The sequence below is a fragment of the Battus philenor genome, unplaced genomic scaffold (assembly GCF_028537555.1).
Source record: "Battus philenor isolate CCGP_79_NKW_IND1 unplaced genomic scaffold, ilBatPhil1.0.hap1 SCAF_16, whole genome shotgun sequence".
In the NCBI taxonomy this organism is placed as follows: domain Eukaryota; kingdom Metazoa; phylum Arthropoda; class Insecta; order Lepidoptera; family Papilionidae; genus Battus; species Battus philenor.
The window spans coordinates 14,731,591-14,757,892 of NW_027181678.1; the positions used below are offsets into that span (position 1 = coordinate 14,731,591).

The following is a 26,302-nucleotide window of genomic DNA, read 5'->3' on the forward strand; positions in this document are numbered from 1 at the left end:
GGCGGTATTAGACCGAGCAGTAGCGGGCCGGGGACTCTTTGCTCTGCAGCGGTGCGCGCGTAATTTGTGCCGATTTAGGAGGATAATCGTAACGGTATTAAGAGGAATAAGACGTAAGGCAATAGAATAGAGATAAATATTGTGAATAATCTGAAAACCTGAAGCAAAAATGGTATAATAATAAAATAAAATAAAAAAGAATACAGAATTCTGGAGGGCAAGTAAAGCAAAATAGGCGATGTAAGATTTGGTAACACGGTATGGAAAGGAAGGGAAGGGAATGAGAAGGACAATGAAATAATGAAAGAAAAAAATGATAGCAAAGGAGCGCGGAAATGACAAAAAATATGTAGAATATATTGTAACACATGAGCACAGAAGGTCCCCAAAAAGGAGGTGAAATAAAAAAATATATAGCAATTAAAACGCTGCTTAGGGTGATGTCAAGAGCCAAGTGCCAAGAGCACACAACATAAAACAAGTGGTTACGAAAACAAGCTAAAATAAGTTGACAGTTGTTATCTGTAGTCCTACTTGAAAAAGCAGCATTAAGTGTTGTGCGGGTCATGGCTGCGCCACGTTGCGGACGCGCTTCCGGCCGCGCGTCGGTGCTTTTCCCGCGCTCGCAACGTTTCCGGCAAGATGGCGCCGCCGCTGCGGCTGCCAGGCCGCGGCCAAAACGCAAGTTGCTCCTGAAATGCAACACCCCTTACAGTCTTTTTAATTTCAACAATCCATTCTTTTTCCTTGCCAGCTTTAAAAATAGTTTTTGAAATTAGAAATTTTAATATTTAAGTGTCCATCACTCATGGTCGGCCACAAAAGTTATGTTTTACATTTATTCCCAGAATTCTTCAAAAATATAAATATAAGAAATACCAGATAATAGTAATGTAAGTCAGAAAGAGTCGAGCGATTTCCCACGCTAGTCATGAATGAAGCAAAACAGGTTTAATAAATATAAAAGATAATAAAATAGCTATAATTGCATAAAAATAAAAGTTACAACAAATAGTAAAATGTAAATAAAATCGAAAAATCGAGTAAGAACTGCGAAGAAGTAACAAACTGTCATAATGTAGCAAACTATGCTCTAGGAACGAAGATGAGGGAAGGAAGGTGATGCATGGGAGACGACTTGAATGTGAAGGAAGATAGAGATGGTAAAGAACAGAAGGAAATTTTATATAAGAGATTGTGAAAAATGGAAAAAATGGCGGCGGAAACGACAGATCCTCGAAAAATAGAGTCATTAAAAATGTATAAATGATTAAAGGCGTCCAATACCACATCTTAAATAATTACTTACATATCACAGCGAGTGCGTTCACCATATATTCATATACCTACGTATATGTACTGTTGCTGCGTGGAAAATAAATATTAGTCATTACCAACGCAGTGGCCGCTGGTACCATAACGTTCTGAAATGGGGTCCACGGGCCGGCAAGCGACGTTCACCCACAAGGTGCACAGACCACCTTATGAAGGTCGTTGAAAGGCATTGGATACTAGCAACTACCAACCGGTTCTAGTGGAAATCTCTTAGGGAAGCTAGTGCCCAGCAGTGGACGTCTAAAGACTAAAATGTTGATATTAATTATCAACTTTATCAAGCCCCCAAAGAAATTTCATTCCAACTTCCTAAAAGGATAAGATACGACAAAAAAGTATAATTAATTAAAAGCAATTTAAACAAAGTATCAAGCTATTAATCAAGAGTATAGAATTAACTTCAAGACATCGTTTAAAACGCTTTTATCGGCTCGTGTTTCACGGAAGTGCGTCGCCGAGGCCGCCGGGGTCGCGCACATTTCCCGCGCTCCCGTCGCTTCCGGCAACATGGCGTTGGCTCTTTTGGCGGGAAACTGATCTCGGAAGGCGACGTGGGTGGACATATTATGATCGAGATGTTTCGACTGACAAATTATTACGTTACACAAAGAATACGGAATCTCCTTAACAGGAAATAAATTGTACTCAGGTAACACTTGCAACTTGCAGTACTATAACAATTTTTCAGGCTTCTGAACGCATAATACGCCAGTTATTTTCTTTGTTCCATTCCTTTTTCATCATTTTTCATTCACTACCATCAGCACCATTCATTATTTCAACCGTAAAACATCAGTAGTGAACGTTATTAGACATAGATCTTCCACACAGATTTCCAAGAGGATCAGTAAGAAACTGTTTTCATCTTGCATCTTTCTACGATGTTAACAAAGTCGTCTGTTCACTTTGTGGCTTCCGGCGCTGCGCTCGCTGCTCCGTGGTCTGGGGTTCAGAACCCAAAGACCCACCGTCCTTACTGCGCGCTGCGTGGCTGCCCACCGCAACTTCAACTTGCTCTGCAATACTTTATACATACAATAATTAAAAATGAGAACATAAATAAAATGACAATACCCTGAGGCAAGTAAATTAAGAAAAATATTTAATATTGTCAATAATGAATATGGTGTAATAATTAAAAAGAACTAGTTAGACATGAAAGTATATAAAATAAAAATGACAATACTGAAATACCAAAATATAGCTGTAATTCAAATCGTGTCTAAATGTGAAGATTAGACAACGAAGGCGCTGAAAGGCAGGTTATATTGTAAGATATGGAAAGACAGACATTGTGAATGACGAAAGTAAACCACGAAATAATCTGTGAAGAATAGAAGGAGAATGACAAATAAACATTTTAGAAGTACTTTTTGTCTCAAGTCGTTGTAGTATGAAATTTTGTGTAACAAATTCTTTCTAGTTATATATAGATACGACGTTATAAACATCTCTATTTTCATTAAAAAGCTTTTAACTTACCGTTTAATAGATAAAAGTCGAAGTTGATTTAAGTAAAAGGCTTTATTAGGTATTATGTGAAGGGTTTAAAGACAGCTTGCGCTGTGAATACAAGCCGATGGGTCTTAACTGCGGGTACGACGAAACCTTGTTCAATGTTAAATATTAATATAATCAGCCGCTTAGTTTTACGGTACATTTATAACGCAATTTGAAGTACTGGGCAATTTTAATTATTTCTACAATTCGTAATCAATCTCGCGTACTTCCGTTCACTACATCTCTATGTATTTATAAAATTAAACACATTCCAAATATACCTAATAAAACTTTGATATGGATAATTTGTATATGTATCGCGGTTTCCTATAACGCGGAACTAAACTACGGTGTGATTTCTGTATCCATACACCGCACAGACGCAGCCGTGACATTTGGTGTCCGCGCTGGTGCCCGCGCTGGTGCCCGCGCTTTATTAATGAACAGTTGGCGCCTGAAGCGAGCGCAGCGCTCTGGAGTTAATCTATTCGGTCGGAATCGCTCCGCACAGCGCTGTCATATAATTTGGTCGCCGCATTTGCATAGCAAACGGCGAGAAAATTGAAAATTAAAAAGCTGCCCACACAATCGCCCGCTCCGACACCCGCCGATTGTTTTCCATTTAAAATAAGGCTTTATGAAAGAGCTTCTTGTTACCGGAAATAATGGTTGTGTCGTCCGCTATCGGCCTTATGTATGCCGCATTCTGCAATGAACGGCCGCGTATCGTCAAGTTTGCTTTGTATATAGGTTTTAAATTGTTTTCCTTAGTTGCATATTTTGGTAGAGGCGTCGTGATCATAGGAGCCGTAGCAAGAGCATTTTTACAAAATTCAGTTCTAAATCACTATTAGAGAAAGGTTAATTAATTCTAGTTTCCATGAAATCGAACTCGTTTTGCATTGCATTAATAGCGTACATAGAAAATCGAAAGTTGTGAATAGTATAAATAAATCAATCAATGTATCAATAAATGCACAGATACAGTCCGTTGATGCAATATTTTGTAAAACCAAAGTTAAAGTAAGAAAAGGACCAATATATAGCTACTTCCGCACATGCAGCAGTAGACGTGCGATAATGTGCACCGCCCGCCAGCCCGCTGATAAATGCGCATGCGGCAAACAATGCAAATTAAACAACTATCGCCGTTAAATCACTCGACACGTGTTTCACCCCTCCACGGGGCATCCTCAGGAGTAATGTTATACAGATTAGTACCAAACACAGAGTCAATATAAAAATAAAAATAAAAAAACAACATCAATGTAATACTTCAGTATTTTATTACAGGATACTTCAGCGGATTATCGATTCAATCGGATACTGTCTACAAATTATCCGAGTCCGCAATTAGAGGGCGGGCGGGACCCAAGCGGGCTGTTAAAGGAGGCTTTGTCTTCCTTTCACGGCTATCATTTTTACACTCTGTTAATTTGAACAATACCTCGGATATAATGATATCTCTTATTTACTTAATAATTGCCTCAATACACTTCTATTCAACGACTTTTAAAAGTGTCGGATGCGTAAAATAAGTTTAGATACCGGCGACCGCGTCGACGTTCATTCCCGCAGACCAGAGCCAATATAGTTTTTTTTTTTAACTGCACCCCGTCAGGCGTGATCCACTTTGGTCTATATTCGCTAAGAGAGGCGTAGTTGACGCTAGTAGCGATCTTATAAGCTTGTTGCTAAAAATTGTTCACGATGATCTGTTCATTTTGCGTACTCTTTTATTATTTATCCTGGAAGCTAATGGTTCACTTAAGTTTATTTGTTTAAAATGAACTTAGTTTAACGATGACTTATAATTAGTTCCTATAGTTGTTTTTACCGGAGCTCTACTTAGATTAGCACACATGTACCCTATGCGATGTAAAATGTTCTCGCGTGGCGACCAGGAGCCGGTGGACGCGGCGCGGCAAGCCTCCCGCTGGTCGGATCGACAATACAGTTTTATTTGTATGAGATGTCCAAATATTTATACATCTGATTTATTAAGTAAGAAAAGGACCAGTATTTAGCCACTTTCGCACATGCAGTGGTAGTCGTGCAATAAAATGCGAATCACACAACCTTGCACGACTACCACTGCATTAGCGGAAGTAGCTATATATTGATCCTTTTCTTACTTAGAATGGACTTCCGCGAGGTAACGCCTGATCCATTAAATATCTGATTTATTACCCACTTATTCACAATGATATATTCATTCATTCATTTACGTCAGCCAATAGACGCACCCTGCAAGTGATAGGCCGCCCCAAAGGTCGCAACAATAATCGGCCTCATGCTTCCCAAGCCCTACGTCACAAATATTACGTACATATAACATGAATAAATTGTATTTAAGAGCATTGTGCGAAAATTAAAAAAAAAATTAAAACTTTTGTAAAACTAGTTTCGGCTGCAATATATTAAAGTCCGCAAGATCGAAGACATAAGGCGTAGGTTGCACTGCATGCTGTTTCCTGCCGACCCGCGAAGTGGGTCATACGAGTCAGCCGAGCGAGCGTCTGATGTCAGCCGCTGCCACCTCGCCCCGCGGCCGAGTACCCGCGTGTATACAATCTCATTATTTTGAAAGTTCTAACATCTTAAAAGTGAAGAACAAACTCTTTCATTTTATACAGACGCGAGATGCTGCGATTGCGAGAAACATTATTGTCGACTCGTATTATCTGACACGGAAGATCGAATTTGAACGATTTGTTTATTTTTATTGCAAATGGATTACATTAACACAATGTAATTACAGTATTGTATACAAAAACATTCTTTTAAGTAAAAATTATCTAAAACGTCGTATGGGTTTTGAAATAATCATATACTAGGTGCACAGATGACATATACTCGTACATCGCGAGAAATCGCAGCATGCGGGCAGCGCGGGACCGGCCATCTTTAGCGGAGCCCTATGCCCGACAATGGGCGTCCATCAGCTAAAAAAAAGAATATAATTTTACAATGAATACATTACTGTATGAAGGATATAGTAATAATAACCACAAACAAACACCGTCTGCGTTTCTTGTGGGCTCTTCTTAGATCATGGTCGCGGATGGAACCACGCAGATTCAAGTTGCAACATACCAGGGAAGTTCAATCTGATTCTAGTTTCTATCAAATTAAGTCCTTCTGTGAGAAGAGGACACTGTAAATGATTCTATATGGATTATTAATGAATATGTAGACAATTTGATTTTGTAAGCCTATTGCAGTTTTCACTTGACTGCACACGAGACGAGTTACTCTCACGCAGATATAGCTTGTGGATCACGTGGGACCAGATCTTTAGGCGCCACACACTTTCAACTTTTCGTACCCGACTTCCGTCACGATATAAGTATTAAGTAAACAATATTAGTGCAGCGTAATTTTTAATCAGCCTAGAGTAACTCATCTAAGATCGTCATTGAACAACTGAGTTTATACATTGAATTTTAATATTTCGGAGCTAAAGCCGGCGCGACGCCCGGCTACACCGGCGTATAATGAAGCGACGTTCAGGCAAATCCTTTTGTTTGAATAATAAACGTTTTAATCTGTTCCCAAATATTATTCAAAAAGGTTTAATTAGATATTTAATATGCAACATTGACTCCGCAACGAACCGCATCAACGTTGTGGATCACGAAGTGAATGTCATGAACCGAACAAAATCGTTGACATTTATTTAATAACCTTATCTATGTGCATTTAAATACAAGTTAATATCAAATATTCATATGCATTAAAACTGGAAATAAATACAAACTTGTTGTATCTCACTCCGGACGCTATAAAATTACCAACAACTTTGCAGGCAACTGTACACTGTTTTATAATATACTCTCATGTAGTCTGTTTATTATAATGAAAAAGATTTAAAAAGCTTATGAAATAAAAAAAACTTATAAAATGTATTAAAGGATTTATTAAATAACTAAAATGCTTGGAAAATACATTTATCCTACGAGACCGAATGTGAAATCATTCTAATGTTCACTCTGGGCAAACCAACATCCTTAGGCAAAGTGAAGAAAGATTCAGTGTTTTACATGTCTTTCCAACCTCGAAGGCTACATTAAAAGTATCGCAATCATGCGGAAAATGCTCGAAGCAGAATTTATATTTATTTACAATAAACACAACACAAATAAACAAAATCTTTAGTTTATTTTAAGTGCTCTCGAATATTTTACGTTACATTTTCTGTTTGCTTTTAATCTGCTATGTGATTAAAAATTTTAGAAATGTTGAACAATGTTATTATAAAGTAGTAGGAAAAATCCTTTTAATTATTTGTATTACTACATACTACAATAAGTTATTGTTTACTATCTCTTCTGCAGACTTAGTACTGCCGGAGGTTATTTACTTGCAATTAATAGAGAAAAAAATAATTAATGTAACACATTATAGAATGATCTCTTTATACAGTATGATCGGAAATAGCATCAAAAGTTTATAAGTTTTTTGCTACCAAACGCATCGCACAATAACCTCTTTAAAACTTACACAATTCTTAAGAACCACCTGGTTTATTACTTTAAGCGGTGGTTCTATTATTATAGGATTTGTATAATTAGAAGACCCGGGAATCGGATTCCTGGATTCTCTAAAGTCTGAAAGGATTCTCTGAGTTCGTCGCAACTGCAAAATTCCGAAAAACTTATAGCAACGAAGTTCAATCAAATATAGATGACAAGTTAGTCGGTAAAATATTATATGTCATCTACCAGGCACGGACATGCCGGTGCCCGCAGTAGCATGGCGGCCACATCACTTCATCAGAGCGAGATTTCAACCCTTACTTGCCTATACAGTTGCCTTTATGCCTTCTCCAACGCCCCTTATTCAACAATGTTGTTGTGTACACCGTAGTTCTCCCATACACTAGATAGAATGCTGCCTTTGTATTATAAATGGTTTGTATATGTGTTATAGATGTAGTTCTTCTTTACAAAATAAAAATGTTTGAAGATTCTTATTTTGTTGTGAACAATTGCAGTTTGCTCCGGCATTTGCACCTTTATCGACTTTAAGAGGGAGGAGCGCTGGAACCTATTTACGGTAACTAAGCTCGAAGGCTTCTTCAGGAATTTCGTTTCGATCGGTTCAAGCGCAGAGTGTACGCAGCTACATTTTAGTATTTCGTTCATCAGTTTATTTCATCGATTAAAAAGTTCTGCGAATATCTTTATAGTATGTAGCGGACCGCCCTCCGTGGCTCTGACTCAGGGCGCTACTGTACAAAGGCAAGTGCGAATGTGCTGCGTGATCACATTTTCCACCGGTGCCATTAAAATTCTCGTCGGCGTCACGCGCGCTATCGGCGCTCCGCACGCGCGCCCGCCGCGGGGTAATCCTTTCTTCTTAGACAATAGAACGGAGCTCTTTGCAAACGCTCCCTTGCATTACAATCGGCCCCACCTGCGATCCCACAAAGGCTTCGATTTGCATTGCTAACTCTAGAATGCCTAAATTCAATAGATATATTGTTTTGTTTTCCTTTGTTTGTGATCCTGACACGGGCAAACCGCTCGGCTAAACACGATTGCCACTGGATTCCCTTTAGGCTACGTCGATCAATCTTTTACTAGGGAACCTACAAACTGAAATGAGTGACCACAGCAATTACTAGTCGTGCGGCTTGCATAAGGGTAGAATTCTTCTTCGGAAACGTCTGCCTTATTTGACTGACGAACATATTTATATACATTTTTATAAAAAATGTCTAAGTATTGATTCTTTTATTTTATTTTCAAATTTGGTTCATTTAAACTGATCAATCGGTTGCGTCATTAGAATACCAGAATAAATCAATTTAATAGAAACTAGAATCAGCGGCGTGGGTACCGACGATAGCGTTATGGCCGGGAGGGGAATCCCCGGATGCGGGCGCGCGGGGCCGGGCATCGCGGCGAACTTTAGCCGAAGCCTGTGCCTTGCAGCAGGCGTCCGTCGGCTGAAAAGTGAAAGAATAATCAAATAAAACATCCCCAGATTGACTTCCGCGCTAAAAACATCAGCCACGTCGTAAAAGGTTTAAGCTCTAGCCAAATCTTTTTTTTGTTATTACTTTTTATCGCCTTTAATGTTGTTTCAACGGCGTCAATTTTATCTATACAGCCTACGAGACCATTATATCGTTTCCGTATTTTATGTAACTAAAACAGTTACGGATTACATTATATATATATATATATAATATCGTTGGTATCATCATGACCGTTATTTTTAAACAAACCCAACTGTAACGAATTCAGTTCGTTGCATTCCTCGATATTGTTATATTTTCTAAGGGCCCTACAACATCTTTCCTAGCCTCATCGTTACGTTAAGATGGGATGCAATAAATGTTAAATTCCTACAGCGGAAGCACCGTGCTCCTCGAGTCATAACGTCGTTGAAGGCTTCTTCCTTGTTAGGCTGTAATGAGCTCTGTCTGCGCGAGTGCAGTCCTGCCATTTGTTTACTTTAATTTAGATTTTATTAAACATTTTGTCATCTAAGAAAATCTATAACGAGAGGTGGATAGTCCTAAATATATTTTTTAAAGTAATCTGACAGCTTCCGTTGTGTACAAATTGCTTTAAATCTCGTCAGATACTCACAGCGCGACAAATCTCGGCCGTTGAAAACTTTTACAAATCTTTAGAAATATTCATATGGATGTAATGTTGTTCCATTAGCCTAATATTATTTGCCAATAGTTATAAATCATCCAAGTATCGATTAAGATAATTACTAATTAATTACACGAAAGCGTGTTAAGTATATGATAAAACACACGCTATTACCTGTATAATTAAGTTTTGTAAATTTAAAAAAAGTTAAATTTAAATATTAACATTGACGATAGGTTTAATATCTATCTATTTATTGATATAAATTCTGTTCATAAGGCGAAAATAATTTTCAATGAAGGTATGAAGGTAGAACTCTATCTTCATATCTTATGGTGTTATCCTTAGTTTTAAATTTAAGTAAATTGTGATATGATCAGTTGAAAATTAGTTTTACATCATAAATAACAATCGCGCAAATATGAGAAGTCGTTAAATTATATTTAGCTAGATCTTAGGTGTATAACATTCTGTTAGGTAAGCGAAAGTTCTGCAGACGGGAACACTAGACCTGCAAACAATCGCCCTCAATCACGATCATTGCAGAGGCGGGTAAATTGACTCGTCAGAGAAGTAGAGCAAGGATGTCCTTTGCAACAAAGCAGGACTCGGCGAGCTTTCGTAAAGCTGTCAGTGAAACTTTCAAGCGAGAGTTCCCAAGCGAGGTCGACGTGCTCTTAAATATAATTCAACGACTGTCGTCTCACGGCGACGCGTTTGCAGGCGCAGCGAGTATTAACTTAAATGGCTTCCATTTCGTCCCACAGACGCCGACGCGACCCGGCTTTCCCTATAGGTAAAATCAACTTGGGGAGAAATGATAGATACGTACTTGCGGTTTTACAGGGCAGCGCCTCCTTAGTCGTGTCTCATCATCTAATATCTGTGCATGATACGCGCTGAATGGCACGTCACGTTATCTCTACTTTTAAGTACAAATATACTTGGAACACTCGCTCTTGGTAAAGTAGGGATAGGCTATATCGAACTTACATCGACTAAAATTTCTTCGAACTTTCTCATTCATACTAAATATCAGGGCCAGGGAAACGTTGTCACATATCCACTGCCCCAACACTGCCGTATCAGCAAGGCAACCACCCGGAATCACGAGGGTATGAGGAGCGGTGCATCTCTTTGCCGGGACGTGTTTCCATCCGCGACACCCGTTGGGCAAGTAAAAACTTAAACCCTTACTCCGCAGTGAACCCGCTTGCCTCCAAAGTAGACGCATTAATCTCAATAAGAGCAGCAGTGTCACGCCAGCTCTACGCCTAAGACCTGTAGCGTTCACGTGAGAATACTCCGTATCACTGGCCACTTCGACTACAATAAATTTAAATTATTTTTACACATTCGGACACCATCAGTGAGATATGAAGTGTTTCTCAAAAACATAAATAATCTCCGTGCATATACAATATACACCACATCTATTACCCAGCTTCCATTTTCCTCGCCTTACGCGTTACGTTTTACCTGCAACTGCGTAACGTGAATGAACGATTTGTTCACACAGCTTCCACTTAGCTCAAACTTGGGTGACCACGCCACGATTACTAAATCCTTTTCCACTCACACAAGACTGGAATCGGTTTGAAAGTTTATGCAGATAAAGTTACACGATACGTATCCATATGAACGATAAACGAAATGACAAGCTGTCTACAACTTTTGACCTGGGAAACTCGACCAGGTTATACAATCTTCATTAAAAACAATTAATTCATTCATTCACGTCAGTCGATAGACGCCTGCCCACCCCCCAGCTGATTTTATTTAATCGACTAGTACAATCAGCAGCGTCGAATCTATCGGCTGTGAACTTTGATTATATCAAAAGGAGAGCGGATTGTGCGACCGCTGTGCCCAACGAAATGAAGTTTTTAATTCAATTAAGATCCACTTGCTGGTTAGGGTAGAATTAATCTCGTTTTAAAGTTCATTTGGCGGTCACTTGCGACTTCTGACGGTGGAAACCTGTACCGGTGCTTTAAATTTTGTACAGGTGGGGCTATGAGTTAGTTAACATTTGAAAAATTCTGACAAAAATTAATTAAACATGTTTTAAAATTTCTTCATTTACACGAAAAATAAATTGTTGGGATTTATTTTTTAAAATATCATCTAAATAACCACTATTTTTGCACTCTTCTAAGCGATTGCAGAAATTTTTAAATACTCGTCGACAAAGAGACTGCGATACCGCCAACATCTCTCCTTTGTTTTTTTCTTTCAGTTGACGTAGCGTATTTCGATTACGTATGTAGACATTACTCTTTAAATGCCCTCATAAAAGAAGACTGCTGGGCTCCTGGAATGGACATGGAACGTCGTCTCGTCTGGTAAATAGCTTTTATGGAAACATTTTTTCGACTGACCACCATCTTGCTGAAACCATATGTTGTAGATTATATAGGTAGCAAATTCCAGTAGCATTGGTAACAAGAAAGAAGTCTTCTAACATTCTCACATACCCAGCAGAATGAACAGTGACGGAACGGCGGCAAAAATCATGCAAAAAATAGGGACCAATGATTCCTTTTGCTTTAATTACAAACCGTTTCTGCTGCTTGTTGGAGCACAAGTGTTGACCTGGAATTCTGTGTGTCTACGTCTGGTCAGGTGGAAATGAGCTTCGTCTGAAGATTAGACGGCAAAATTACTGAATCGACCTAACATTGTTTCGGCGTGCGTGTTGCGTTAATTTAAATCATTAGGCTTAAGTTCTTGCATTATCTGGACTTTATTTGGATCTAATTTTAAAATACGGAACAACCATCTGAAGGATAGTCCTGAATCAATCGAACGTTTGCGGGTCGAGAAATCTCATTCGCGTCGAACAAAGGCTGAAACTTGCTGCATTTTCTTTGCTCCAAAGCTGCGAGCTGCCGGTTTGCTTCAAATTCAGTGATAATCCCATCTCTTGGAACTTCTGCACTCGTATCTTTATTAAAGAAGCACTCGGACAGTTACTTAAGTCTTGTGAATTGTATTTAACGTTAAATAAGTGTCTCACAGTTAAGAATTCATGAAAATCCTTAGAAAACCGTAATATCTTTCGCATCTAGCTTGTCATTACGCCAATTCATCTCAGTGAAAGTGACTGTCAGCGAGCTAAAGGCTTCAGTCGTTAAGAGAAAGACGCGGCTCAAAGCTAATGAAAGTCATTCTGCTGCGAAGTGTCTGCGACAAACGTTTAAGGATAAGAATTAGGTGCGACGGCCCGCGGAGGTCAAATGTCATTAAGCCGCGTCCCTCTCAATGAGCCGCCGAGACTGCGACGACGCCGCTGCTCGGCGTCGCTGGCGAGAGTCGCTCTTTCAATGACATTAATCACTTTCGCCTAAATGGCCGCCCCGAAATATTTTATACTCTTTAAAGTAAGGGTACCTATTAGTATATGTTAAGAAAATCAAGTGCATCGAAGTGTTAGATCTGACCGATTCAACGGTTGTCTTTGCGATTACTTTGGTTGAAAAGTTTCAGTGTATTTATCATCGCTCAACACTCGCAAGTAGCTCTGCGCACGTTGCAGTTAAAAACTAAGACATTTTACGGCTCTTCTCCTGCTCTAATACGGCTCGATTTGTTGATTTTAGTTATTTTCAGTGCGATCTCTCTTACTAATATTATATTTATTTTACAGAAAAGCTAGAGATTCCCTGAGAGATGTTTTAAAAAGATTGGAATTCTAGCGGTTGCTTAGCAATACATTTTTAATAACATATTTTTTGCGCTTTTTTTAAAAATATTATTTAAAATATAGTAACCATTACATGAAATAAAAATGAACTCGTAACGCCTAAATTTCGTCTTTAAAAAATTACAGGTCCTTTACGGATCTGGATGTAAGCATATATAAAATTCTACAGGATGTCTTAGACCTACCATTTTTTTTATTTTCAATCTAAAATTAAATGCATATTGTTAATTAAGTCTTATTATAGCAATCAATAGTTTTTATCGAAATGCGTGGAACTTTGTTAGTTGTCTCATTTACATAACTGATGTTATAACGCACACATGCACAATTGTTAAATTTCATTTAAAAGCGCAACTGCTTCTGGCCGGTTCATCTCAGGTCAGCATCTCGCGGCACGGTAGCTTACTTCTTATAATGTTAAAGTAATTGTCGATTCAAAAGTGCGCCTACTTGAATAAAGATATTCCAAATTTGAATTTGGAAAACAATACTCCCACAGACAGTTATGGAAGAGTATATTCAAAGATGAAATAGCCTGCAATATTTACGATAAGCACCGTACATGTGAGAGCTTTCAGAGAAATAAATAGGTAGTACAATAATATCTGAAGACAAACAGACTGTGTTCAAAAGGCGAACAAAGTACATGACATTCCCCGCCGGCGTACGCGGTGGGCAGAGAGAAAACGTAATATAATGCGATGTAGCATCTTATTCGTAGCTCCGTCCGAGACCAAAGCTCTACAAGTAAAAATACAAGGTCCGCTTGAAAGCGACGGCGCGCGCACTCCACTGAAGTGCCGCGCAAACAAAGAGGTCCGAGACACGCTCTCCCCGCCCCGCGCCCCGCGCCCCGCGCCCCGCGCCCCGTGCCCCGTGCTACAAACGATAAGATTTCAAAAATCAAATCAAAATCGAAACACTTTTCACTCGTCTCTCAGAGTAAGCTGTGTAAGCATCAACACGCTTTATTTCTTAAACAAGATTTTCGAAGACTTTTTTTAATTCATATTTCTACAATCTTGCTACGTAAGTCTGTAGGCCTTACAATTACGATATGATTGAGAAACATAGTTAAAGTTATTACCTCAGAATTAACAAAAAAATGTTCTTAAATTTTTTGTATTTAAAACATTAGTTTATTATTAAATCAGTAACTCAACGGGACAATTGACACAATAACAACTCAAAAACATTCCCTGTTTTACATCTAAAGTCAATTCAACAACATTGAATGGAGAAATACAAAAGAAATGGGCGTCATATGCTACATCTTGCTCTACGAGAAGCAAACGCGAGCAATGTAGAATGATCTCGCGGCTCAGTTCACTGCAGACCTCGTGACCCGCGAGCCTTTGCGATGGCCGGGCCGGCTCCACTTTGTTTTGAAAATATATCTTCTCTCATCTTCATCAGAAAGTGAGTCATTCATCTAATGGTACGAGCATATCTATTTATATTATTAATACTATATTTTATAACATTCTGTTTTCGTATGGGTTTGTTTTCTTTAGTTTAATTTTTTGTAGTTGTGTGTCATTGTGTTGTGAAATAAATGTTTGTCTATCTGTCTAATCAAAATAAATTCTTATTCTGGGATAATATTAAAGCTTGCGCATCCTTGCGCTTTCAAATCGGGTCGCGCGAATATACGGGAAACAATAACCCACTGACTCACACATTTAAGCAAAACGTACACGTAAACAGACAGTACAGACGTAAACGCACACGTACACATATGCACGGTAGATCTACAGGTTGTGTGTGTATTTAGATCCATGTATGAGTTCCTTTTTGCAAAGCATCGTAACCCTTGCAGAGCATAAATATTTAATGTGGTTTTGTTATTGCAGGGGACACGATATGCCCCAACGGCATGTTCCGCTGCCCCGAGGGCAAGTGCATTCCCTCACTGTGGGTGTGCAACTACCAGAGCGACTGCGCGAAGGCGGAGGATGAGTTCCAGTCATGCCGTGAGTAACCTTATCTAAGAATGTTTACGCAATTCGCAAGCACTTGTTGAAATGTTTCTCTCTATTCAAATTCGTTGACTGTCGGCACTTACCCACAAAGCACCTGCAAAGCAATGCCTCCGGGGACGAAAAACACTGCACCGTCCCAAGAACCCAGATTGTTTCTGGACTTTTGTATGCAGCAACTATAACACAAAACAAAATGCAAACTGCAACCATACAAGACCAAGCCGCGTTAACTGGCGATGCATGAAATCACAATGGATTCCGCCGCGCGCCGCGCAGGTTGTTTCCGGTCGTAGAAGTGGTGCTGGAATTTCTACAGCCATCTCAATGTATCGATACTAATTCAAGACAGCAATGATAACCTTACAATACTAAGAAATTAAGAGGTTCAGTCAACTAAGGCGCCGTTGATTCGACTCATATTGAGCGACAGTAAAACAAAGCACGGGTCCTCTTTCGCCTAGGCAGCTTTCGACTACAGTTACTGAAACCAAGATGTAGGCTAGACCCCTGCGGCGCACATTAATCTCTAATCCATAGAATCTGTAAATGTCAGTAAAAAATCCGGTCATAGGAACCAAAGTAGAATACTATAAATAAAAGGTTGTCAAATATCTCCCTTCCGCCTTTTTGTCTTTTGAATTTCGCGGCTATGTACAAAGCGCTACAGAGCTCGTATCTGGCAATACTATACATAATTTGAAAGGTCTTGACATAACCTACAAAACGACGCTATGCATGATTAGTTTGGATATTGCGTTCAACAGTTATAGACGTGTAAACATGGAGTTCACTAACGCCGAAATTCGCACTATTTTAAAGTTTTCCTTCGTTAAAGGCAAATCCGCTAGAGAAACGTTCCGTGAGATTAATGGTGTTTTGGGGGATGGTACTCTATCACTTCGAACAGCGGAGGAATGGTTTCGACTATTCAGAGCCGGCGAAAACGACACCATGGATAAGCCAGCCGGCGGAAGACCTGTGACGACAAATACCGATCAAATCATGGACTACATCGAGTTAGACCGGCATGTGGCATCTCGTGACATCGCCCAGGAGATGGGAGTTAGTCACCAAACCATTTTAAACCATCTGCAGAAGGCTGGATACAAAAAAAAGCTTGATGTTTGGGTGCCGCATGATTTGACGCAAAAAAACCTTCTGGACCGAATCAACGCCTGCGATATGCTGCTGAAACGGAACGAACTCGACCCATTCTTGAAGCGGATGGTGACTGGCAACGAAAAATAGATCACATACGACAATATCAAGCGAAAACGGTCGTGGTCGAAGGCCGGTGAATCGTCCCAAACAGTGGCCAAGCCGGGATTGACGGCCAGGAAGGTTTTGCTGTGTGTTTGGTGGGATTGGAAGGGAATCATCCACTATGAGCTGCTCCCATATGGCCAGACGCTTAATTCTACCATCTACTGCGAACAACTGGACCGCTTGAAGCAGGCGATCGACCAGAAGCGTCCAGAATTGGCCAACAGGAAGGGTGTAGTGTTCCACCAGGACAACGCCAGACCACACACTTCGTTAATGACTCGTCGGAAGCTACGAGAGCTCGGATGGGAGGTTTTATTACACCCACCATATAGCCCGGACATAGCGCCAAGTGATTACCACCTGTTCCTGTCCATGGCTAACACCCTTGGTGGTGTAAAGTTGAACTCAAAAGAGGTTTGTGAAAAGTGGCTGTCCGAGTTCTTCGCAAATAAGGAGGGGGGCTTCTACGAGGGAGGTATTATGAAGTTGCCGTCTAGATGGAAACAGATTATCGAACAAAACGGCGCATATTTGAACTAAATCCGATCACTGTAACACTTTTTATAAAGCATTGAATAAAGAGCAAAAAAGCGGAAGGGAGATATTTGACAACCTGTTATAATGAATGACAGTTCAAGTCGAAGAGTCGCAGAGACCCTTTCACCATTTCATTTCACTTATTTATCAATTCACTCTGCAGAGCATCCGTACAATCAAGCTATGTTAAATAATCAACGCAACGGCCTGAGGCTATCGAGGTAGCGCTCATGTTATTTTCTAAAAGAGTGTAACGCTAATTACATACTCACACACACACACACTCACACACGTTCATACGCACAAACTCACACACATTTACACGCACAATAGTGACAGAAATCAAATTAAGGTTTCACCTAAAGAAAGTAGTTCACTTAAATATTTACAAATAGCTTCAAGTAAGACAATATACAGAGATGTTTATAGTTATTTGTAAAGAAGGTTTTGATTTACTCAAGAACTTAAATAACACAACTGTTTGTACGCGACATAGTTGTTCCGATGCACCAGTTCTTATCTATATATACACAGGTACTTGGGAGCAGCGGTCACCGCCGCATCCACAAGCTCCCCGGGGTGCCTTATAACTTGAACGGGAACACGTGACGTCACGCATGGCCCGTTACTGAGCGTTCAGACGCGACCTGGTCGATATGTTCTTAATTTTACGATTGATACGTGAACGCACACAAAGTACAGTAGGGCATGACATAGCTTTACATTTTAGCTTTGTCTGTGATTAAAAAGTAAAAATGTTCATTGCAATACACATTGCGGCACAACATATTTAAAGAACTGGATCTATAGTGTTCACAGCCTCGATTACAAAAGAGCAAGTAAGCGTCGCTTAATTGTAACGTAAACCAACTCTTTCTCTCTGAACGTTTCCTTTTTGTTCCGTTACGTGAGTCAAGAGGTCAAACGAATAATAACTACGCGAAGAAGAAATTACTACAATATTCTTTGTTTACAATTATCATTAACAAGAGCTTGGCAGTGGTCACCGACATTTCGCCAATGGAGAACATTTACCACAAATTATCCGAGAGAGCGATTTGCTGATCGAAAAGCGTATGTTTTAATTGGCCAAATTAGTGCGCTTAGCGCAGATCGAGCAAAAGAGCATATGTTCGCTTGATGTCAACCGACCAAATTTTGTGAAATAGTTTAAGCAAAGTGCTGCGTACGCTTGCACTGTCACATGTCATCACAAGTTTTGGCTCGGTACCAAAAGTTCATTTATCTCCGATACTGAGAACAATTGCGAAGCCGTTTCGTTGCATTTCCCTGCGGTGGGACACTTGTCTATCCGTATTCACATATCTCTCATGTGTCACTTAAGAGCACTATGTCGCTTACACAGCTAGTAACTTGATAAAGTTAGCGAGTCTAAAGTATGGAATATAGCATCGAACAGGTTATAAACAGGTTATAAATTAATAGGCATAAAACACAACTTAAATTTATCCTGACACTTAACTATTAGGGAAATGTTTGTTGTTATCTTGAATAATTTTTTTGTGCTCTTGGTACGAAATTCGTTATATTTGCCGGAACGGCTTTCAAACTCATCGTGTCATATATATTACAGAAAATTAACTAGATGGCGCCATTTTACAATATTAGTATCGATTAACTGCATACTGTTGCAAGCAACAAAACTAGGTGGCGCTGTTATACATTAAAGCAATTTTTTTTTTTGAAATTAAATTTTTTACCTTCCGTACTAAAACACTGTGTGATGGTAATTATAAAAATCTTAGACTTAATACCCGTAGCAGTCAAGTTTGTAGTCTTCCCTTTGAGACAAAAAGGCTCGATCTCCTCTGCTTGCTTTCGGTTGAAGTTGATGCTGTTAGCCCGGGGGCTGTAAAACTTCATCAGAACTGAACTTAGATCGGTTTCCTCTGGGACATAGCCATTATTATAAACTCACAAACACGACACTAGACATTATGTCGCGTGCAGCAATTACCAAGTAGGAAGTGAATTCTTATTCTTTCACAATTGTTACAAATATAGTTAAACAATATTAAGAATGGATTCTCTGTACATATAATATTTTATTGTTATTTAACTAATAAAGTCAAAAATTAATGTATGCGAGCCATTTATCGACCGGATTATAGAAAGTACAAATTTAATTGACATAGTTAAATAGCGGAACACATTTTTACACATTCAAATTACTATAACTATCTTTTATTATTTGAGTCGGAAGTGATCGCAGACATTTTATCATTTTTTCTGTGTATGCAAGACCAGAGGTTATACGGACACGGCCCGGCGACCTGCACATTAAGTATAATTATCTTAGAGAGCGTATAAAAGATATTATTAAAATCAGCCAGTTAAACCCTCCAGGGAGCCGCCGATGTAAATAATTCCTTCCGCGCAAGTCACGCCGAGAAGCGATTTAATTTCCTCGGAAAGCGCGCGCCGGGCGCTGCGAACTTTTTAATTTTAAATACGTGCGCTTGTTGGACGTTTTTTTCTTCTTTTTTGAGGCTCCGCAATTGCAATGCGTGCAAGTAGCAGCGACCGTGTACAACCGAACCGAATGCATCCAGTGACCGCACGTTCCTATCAAATATTTTTGAAAGTGCATTAGGGCCGTTTTGCAAAATTGATCACTACCGAGTTGTTAGTTCTTTTCAAATCAAGACGTATTTTGAAACCTTGTTGCATTATTGCAGTTTAGTATAGTTTAGTGTGTTGTAGTTTAGTATCTACTGACATTTTTCTTGTGACCAAAAATTTTTTCAACTTGAAAAATCAATTAATATTATAGCCTATTATGGCTCCAGCGGATTATCGATTCAATTGGGTTCGGTCCACAAATGATTCAATCCTGCAATTAAGGCGAGAGTTGGGCGGGGCCCAGGCGGGCTGTCAGCGGAGGCTTTGTCTTCCGTTAAGACGGGGGTGTCATCTTTACACTCCATTAGTTCGAACAATCTCCCGGAGAAGCAGTGAGGTCGCGATCATTGCCCCGAAATAATGAAATGGTACCTCCGTTAAGTTATTATATCTTGCAATCGCGTTACTTGGATGGAGTTTTGTAGAAGAGTTGTAATAATTGTGTCGGCAGGAGAGCAGAGGGAATTAAGTTTAGGAAGTAAAATAATACAAATTTTGATCCTGCGTCTACAACTATGTATATTATCAACCACCTGCCCTGGTACATTTCGTACTGTCAAAAGCCATAAAGCTGACGCAGTACAGTAGAAGGAACGGCTCACTCTGAGCAGCCGAAACCATCAAAACCCCAAGCCGGGGCTCCTTCGCCTGTCGTGGAACTAAAATCTGGCGAATATCGACCTGGTGGTACTAAACTCATTATAACCACTAAACTTCGCAAAGCCTCCGGTCCATCAGAGCGCTTTCTTGTTATTGCGGAGCATTCTGCGCTTCTCGCCGCTCTTAAAGCGGAATTCAAATAAATTCCTCTCGACAACACAACGCATGAGTATGGTAACTCACCGCATATCGGGCCCCCGTCGGGCGCGATCGCACACGTCCGCCACATAACATACAAAGAAAAAATTAAACCAATGCCATAGTCTTCACTTTATTAGATTTTTTATGTAATAATAAAATGATTACAACGTGTGCTTACAAAAATAACTTTTCTGTTTTCCGCGCGCTTTTATTATTTTATTAACAATATCAAATTTACTGCAAGGCTTAAAGAACGGTTTAAGGTTTTATTCTTTGTTTGATCGCATGTTAACTTTTACAATTTGCATGTTGATTGTTAACAAAATTGGCCTTCCCTAAGTTTTGCGCGCAGAAGTTTGTATTACACGGCGCTCTCGGCTCGCTTCGTCCACTAGTTGTTCTCTACGTTGGGACGTGTATTAGATGGCGCTGTCGTTTTAGGTCTGATGCGGTTCATTTTGTTTAACAGCGCTAACGACATTGTGTGCGGCATCTTTGTGGTTTAGCCTAGTACTAAATGCACGACTAAAGCCATCACAAACACCTCTGTTACATTTTAAACGTATTTATGTATTAGAATGCGCAATTATTATGCACGAAGTGTAATAAGAATTTTTTATAACATTCGGGGTTGCAACACGTGCCACGATAGTTAAACAATCTAAGCTTATTCAATTATTCATTTAACTTCTTTTCTGTTTTCATTGACGTACGATAAAAGATTTTATAACCCTTGTTGTAAGATAACGTCCGTTCTGAGGCACGTGCGCGGCGGACCGGGCGTACTCCTGTACACAAGCGTCAAACCCTTTGTTGTCACATATCTTATGTCCTCTTTCTCTATGAGATCTCGTCATATCCCACATATATCTACACAATCTTACGTACGGATTCCATTGCGCATTGTGCCGTGCGTTTAATGTATAAACTGTAGATTATTGAACGTACGACGACGTGAAGCAACTTGTGGAGCGAATAAAAATAATTTTATTTTAAGAATATTTGCCAAAATAATCACAGAAAAATATCGACAGATTTTATTGTGGATTCTTATCGCAATGCACTCGAAGCTCCCGTTGCTTCATTTTCTGTAATGGGATATATACACAGTAATTGGATATAGGGGTAAAAGTTTTAAATCGGTGAATGGGTAGCTCTTTTGTCAGCATGTCTCAATATAAAATTTATTAAATTTATTTTATCTATTGGTATATGACAGGCAAAAAGCTTCTTTCAGTACAAAGTATGCACGGACAGATAGTGAACAATAATTAATTTTAATATGTAATCATCCAAATGTGGAGAAGGTACTTTTACTGTATTATATTATACCACACATTAATTGAGAGCAATTGCGCTATGTCAATAGAAGTGAAATATTCCGGAGGAAACATTTTAACATTAAGAGCTCCCTGTTTAACCTTGTAAGCCAGATGTTTTTTTTTTTTTTTTTTTTTTTTTTTTTTTTTATTCGTACCCCTATCTAGTTTGGGACAGGGTCTTTTGTATCAATATAATTTTTCACATTTCTTATTATTTTCTTTCTCTTCTTTCTTTCCTTATAATGTCATTTCTTTCATTCTATTTTCTATCTTTCATTCCACAATTCATCTTTCTTTCTCATTCGCCCTATTCAGCTTTCATTCTTCCCTCTTTTCTTATTAATAATTACATTTTTATCTTTTTATTTACATTTGGATTTCTTATTTTATAATTATTTTTTATTTATCACAGTCTTATTTCTTAATTTTTTCCCATTTTATTGTCGCTTTGTTACTTACTTATGTTTGTCTTTTATTTATTTCTATTGTTCTTTTAACTATTTCTTTGCAGAGGGTTATGAAATCTTGCTGGTATTCTCCGCCTATCAGGGAGGCTATTGACTCCTCCCTGATTTGAACCCCAGACCGGCACTCGAAGCCGAACCGGAGTCCCCCGAATGCGGGACACCGGGCCACAAGGTGGATCACGGTCTGGTCCACGCCCGGTTCACAGAAGCACGAGGGGTCCTCCTTGAGCTTGAACCTATGAAGGTACTCAGAGAACCCCCCGTGCCCCGTGAAGAGCTGGGCCGAGACCGCGTCCACCTCGATGCTGCGGAGCACGCGGTAGGCTGAGACGGCGTCCGGGAAAAACATCCTCGTTACCGAAGCCGTCGTTAGCCAGATGTTTTATCTGCCATGCGGTCACTTTTGCTTTTTTATTTTTATAATGTTTTATAAATTTTAAATGTTGTGTCGACAAAAAAAGTAATACAAAACAAAACCATTATTTGTAAGGTGTTTTTAACTTGTATGTATTTTCGGTGAACCGAAATAAATAAATATATTGATGTCGTGCCGTTGTTGCAGCGCCGCCGGAGTGCGAGCCGGGGCAGCTGACGTGCGGGCAGTACGTGTTCAACAAGACCTACTGCATCGCGCCGCACCACCGCTGCGACATGCACGTCGACTGCGTGGACGGCACCGACGAGGCCGACTGCAGTGAGTACCCGCCCGCCCCGGCCGCCCACGCCGCCTACACCGCCCACGCCGCCCAGGCCGCCCAAACACCGAGCTAATAGCATGATCATCTTCGAAACAACACAAAACAACAATTTTCTTTTTTAAATCAAATTAAAATAGAATATGTTTTCCAAAATTACTTTAACTTTTGTTGAAATGTAAAGAATAAATTTTCACAAACATAAATAATAATCCATAACTAATTAACGTCCACTGCCGTCCAGAGTTTTGAAGTACAGCACACCTGCACAGGTGTTTGTACTCTGTAGTTTACGCGCGTCACAGTGACTTACGTTTGTTTTGAGTACTGAACAAAAAATAATTTTGAAAATTGACGTAGAATTTCGAAAATTTTTATTTGTAACGGCTGTGTGACACGCTACAACGTTCTGTTGCAAACACGATGTTCTTCATTAATTAATGTAGCAAAGCAGAGTAGATATTTAGTTAATTTGGAAACGTAAAGCATTTAGTGAATCTTAACCTAAAATAATTAAGTAATTTTTAGCACAAATAAGTTTTTACAATTAAATTATATGTTGACTTGACGATGACGAATTAAAATGTTTACATATCATTTTAATTTGAAGCGCTACGGACACACTTGTCGGTGTAGTGATGCGGAAATCAAGAGGTCGCTCTGTGTGTATTTTTACGTTTTCGTATTTTATGTTTTTTCTTCGAGAAGAACTGAAAATTAGGCCCCGAAGGGTACACTTGTACCCAGACTTTCACCAAACTTACTCAACGACAGCGATGCCGGTACCCGACGCAGTCACTATTAACAACACCGTAGCAACTTTATAAAGAGTTAAATGCGCTGCGATTCCCGAAGTTCAAATATCCAGGCGACGGGCGCGCCGCTCGGAGCGCGTCTCGATGCGTCCAACTTCTCCGAAACTAATCTATCACCCTCCTCCTACCCCCGCACTCCCCTACACTCCCCGCAACAATTGAATTATTTACGGAGTTCTCAAGTAATCCGATCAAACTGAGCCAAGGAAATGTAGTTTATTCAAATTCGTGAAGCGCAGCCACGGGAGGTGTGAGGACGACGCGCGGGATTCCTGAGTCAACTACATTGTGGCACCCCTTAAAGGAAATATTCTAACCTCTTTACGGACTCTTGTTAGTTTTTAAGGAAAAGAAAACTGTAGCGATCACGCACCGTATTTCGGATTTTTATCTCACGTCCAAATACAAACTCATTCGGGTCTCGATCGAAACTCGTCTCCGTCCGCAGGTCGCGTATAAAACCTAAGGCGTAGAGGTCCCCTATTCTAATTAAAATAAAATGAATGTTGAGTAAAGTGAGCCGCGTGGCAATGTAAACAACTGCGAGATTAATGTCAACTGTTCTGCGAAGTACGTGTGGATCGTTGTGGCTCGTTGTGGCGACGTTTGTCAACGCGGCGCACTTTAGACTTATTTCGAAACCCGGCGTCTGTCAACAAGATGATCATTCCGTCGACGGTTGGGACTCGTGTTTTAGTGATTGAACGATAACACGTAGGTTTAAGTGTGATTACAGTTGTAAGCTTTTGGTAGAGCAGTCATGATGATGTCTTTCGCACGCAGAGAATTTTTCCATCACAAATCTGGAAGGCAGCCTCTAAAGTCGTTCATTGTACCCTCGATAACAACATTCTGCATAGCAATGCGTTTTTATTACACTTTAATTTCTTTATTTAAAAATAATCAAGTATCAAGAACGTTTTTGGTTCTACACTTAAGAATTATTTACCAAGAATTTTCAAATGTAAATACTAGGAACGCATAAGTGCCCCTCACTTACTTTCAAATCACATGCATAGTGTAGCAAATACTTCAACGTCGACGCCCCCTCTCTCCCCGCCCCTCCCTTCACCCGGCCATAACCTCGTTAAGCAGCGTCCTCCCGCGCGCGGGCACTCGGGTTGCCGCGCCACGTGCGGCCAATTCCATTGTCGGTCCCAAGGCACGTCGGCGGCCTATATGACCGCACCCGCCTGTCGCGTTACGGCTAGTTTGTATATAATTCATCGTCGTTTTAGCCCACGGAGGCCCACTGTGAGGCGAAGGCCTCCTCCAAAGATATCTAAGAGGTGATATAGCACAATCGCCACGATTAGCAGGCGGCTTAATGCTCGCAGTGTGGTATTATGGTAGGCAGAGGAAGCTGCTGTTTATCCTCTGGATACTTGTTTGAGAGCACTAGAAATCCTATATAAATAAAATACAGTGTCAATTATATAATTGTATTTCGAGAGTCTAATCTATTGTATATAGCTATATCTATATGACTATAATTTTATTTCCCTGGATTTAAGTAGGTTTAATTCATGTCCCGGTACACTAGATGGCGCTAGTAATCGATTGAATGGCAATTATGAAATGTTCTGTGCTATAGCATATAAGGCGAGGGATTTTCAACGATTGTAAATTCTTTGAAATTAACAGCTATATTTCATCAGGCATCCGCAAGAGACGCGGAAAATAGAACCCGCGACCTACGGTTGTAAGTCTCCGTCCTCTGCTGCCGGTCTACCGCTGCTCGTTTTTATATAATTAATAACACATAATTAAATGATATGCAACATTAACAACAGGCGGCGCAATTATTGCGACAAGTGTGTTGTCTTAATTAAGCTTTAACTCTATAGATACTTTTGAAAACTAGTTTGGGCTTTACATGTATACGCAATGTAGCGGCGACGCATTATGCACTGCTTGCACTGAATATTATAAGGTTAAAAAAGATGCGAATGCTTAGATAGACCGAGTTCTTGCTACTCTAGACTTGATCTTTTGCGAAGCCCTCGAAAATCAGGAAATCGTGACACGTGGAGACAGATACAAGAGAAGTTTCATTCGTTAACAATGACACAAGGTGATCTGTGACCCAGCTGCGAGGGACCGCGGCTGCTTGTTGCAATTTGTGATTGCCTATACGACTGCCAAATCATACTAATCGTTCGCAATTCATTTTAGTAGGAGCAGGTTCCAGACAGCAGGTGTAGTCGTTACAGTGAGGTAGCAGAATTTAAAAGGTTGTCTGTCCACCTTATGTATACACCATACACTTACTTCATGCTAATTTCAGGCGGTTATTCTAATAATGAATATCAACTTTCAGCGACTTGTTTGCTCTTACATAATCCCACCAATATTCTGTTGCAGCATATCGCAAGTGCCAGGCGGATGACTTCCAATGTGGCGTAGAGGGAGCCGCCTCGGGGAAGATGTCCACGCAGGGACTTTGCATACCCAAGCAGAAGAGATGCGACGGGTAATGAACGTTCTTCTTTTGTACTTACGGTAACCATTAGAAACACGAGGGGCAAGGCGTGTGATATTTAAGGCGCCTAAATGACCCTGACATATCAAAGTTGACCAGTTACCAATTCCATTGGTTATTTCTCGCTGCAACGAAGC

The 26,302-nt window shown here is 39.8% G+C and overlaps 1 protein-coding gene across 1 annotated transcript in view; it reads left to right on the plus strand.

Moving 5' to 3' along the window:
* Positions 1-26,302, plus strand: part of mgl (megalin) — a 243,496-nt gene that overhangs the window by 198,141 nt on the left and 19,053 nt on the right. The window contains exons 3-5 of the mRNA XM_068762152.1: positions 15,009-15,128; positions 22,736-22,867; positions 26,048-26,156. Of these exons, the coding sequence (XP_068618253.1) occupies positions 15,009-15,128; positions 22,736-22,867; positions 26,048-26,156 (361 nt within the window). The remainder of the gene's footprint in view (positions 1-15,008; positions 15,129-22,735; positions 22,868-26,047; positions 26,157-26,302) is intronic.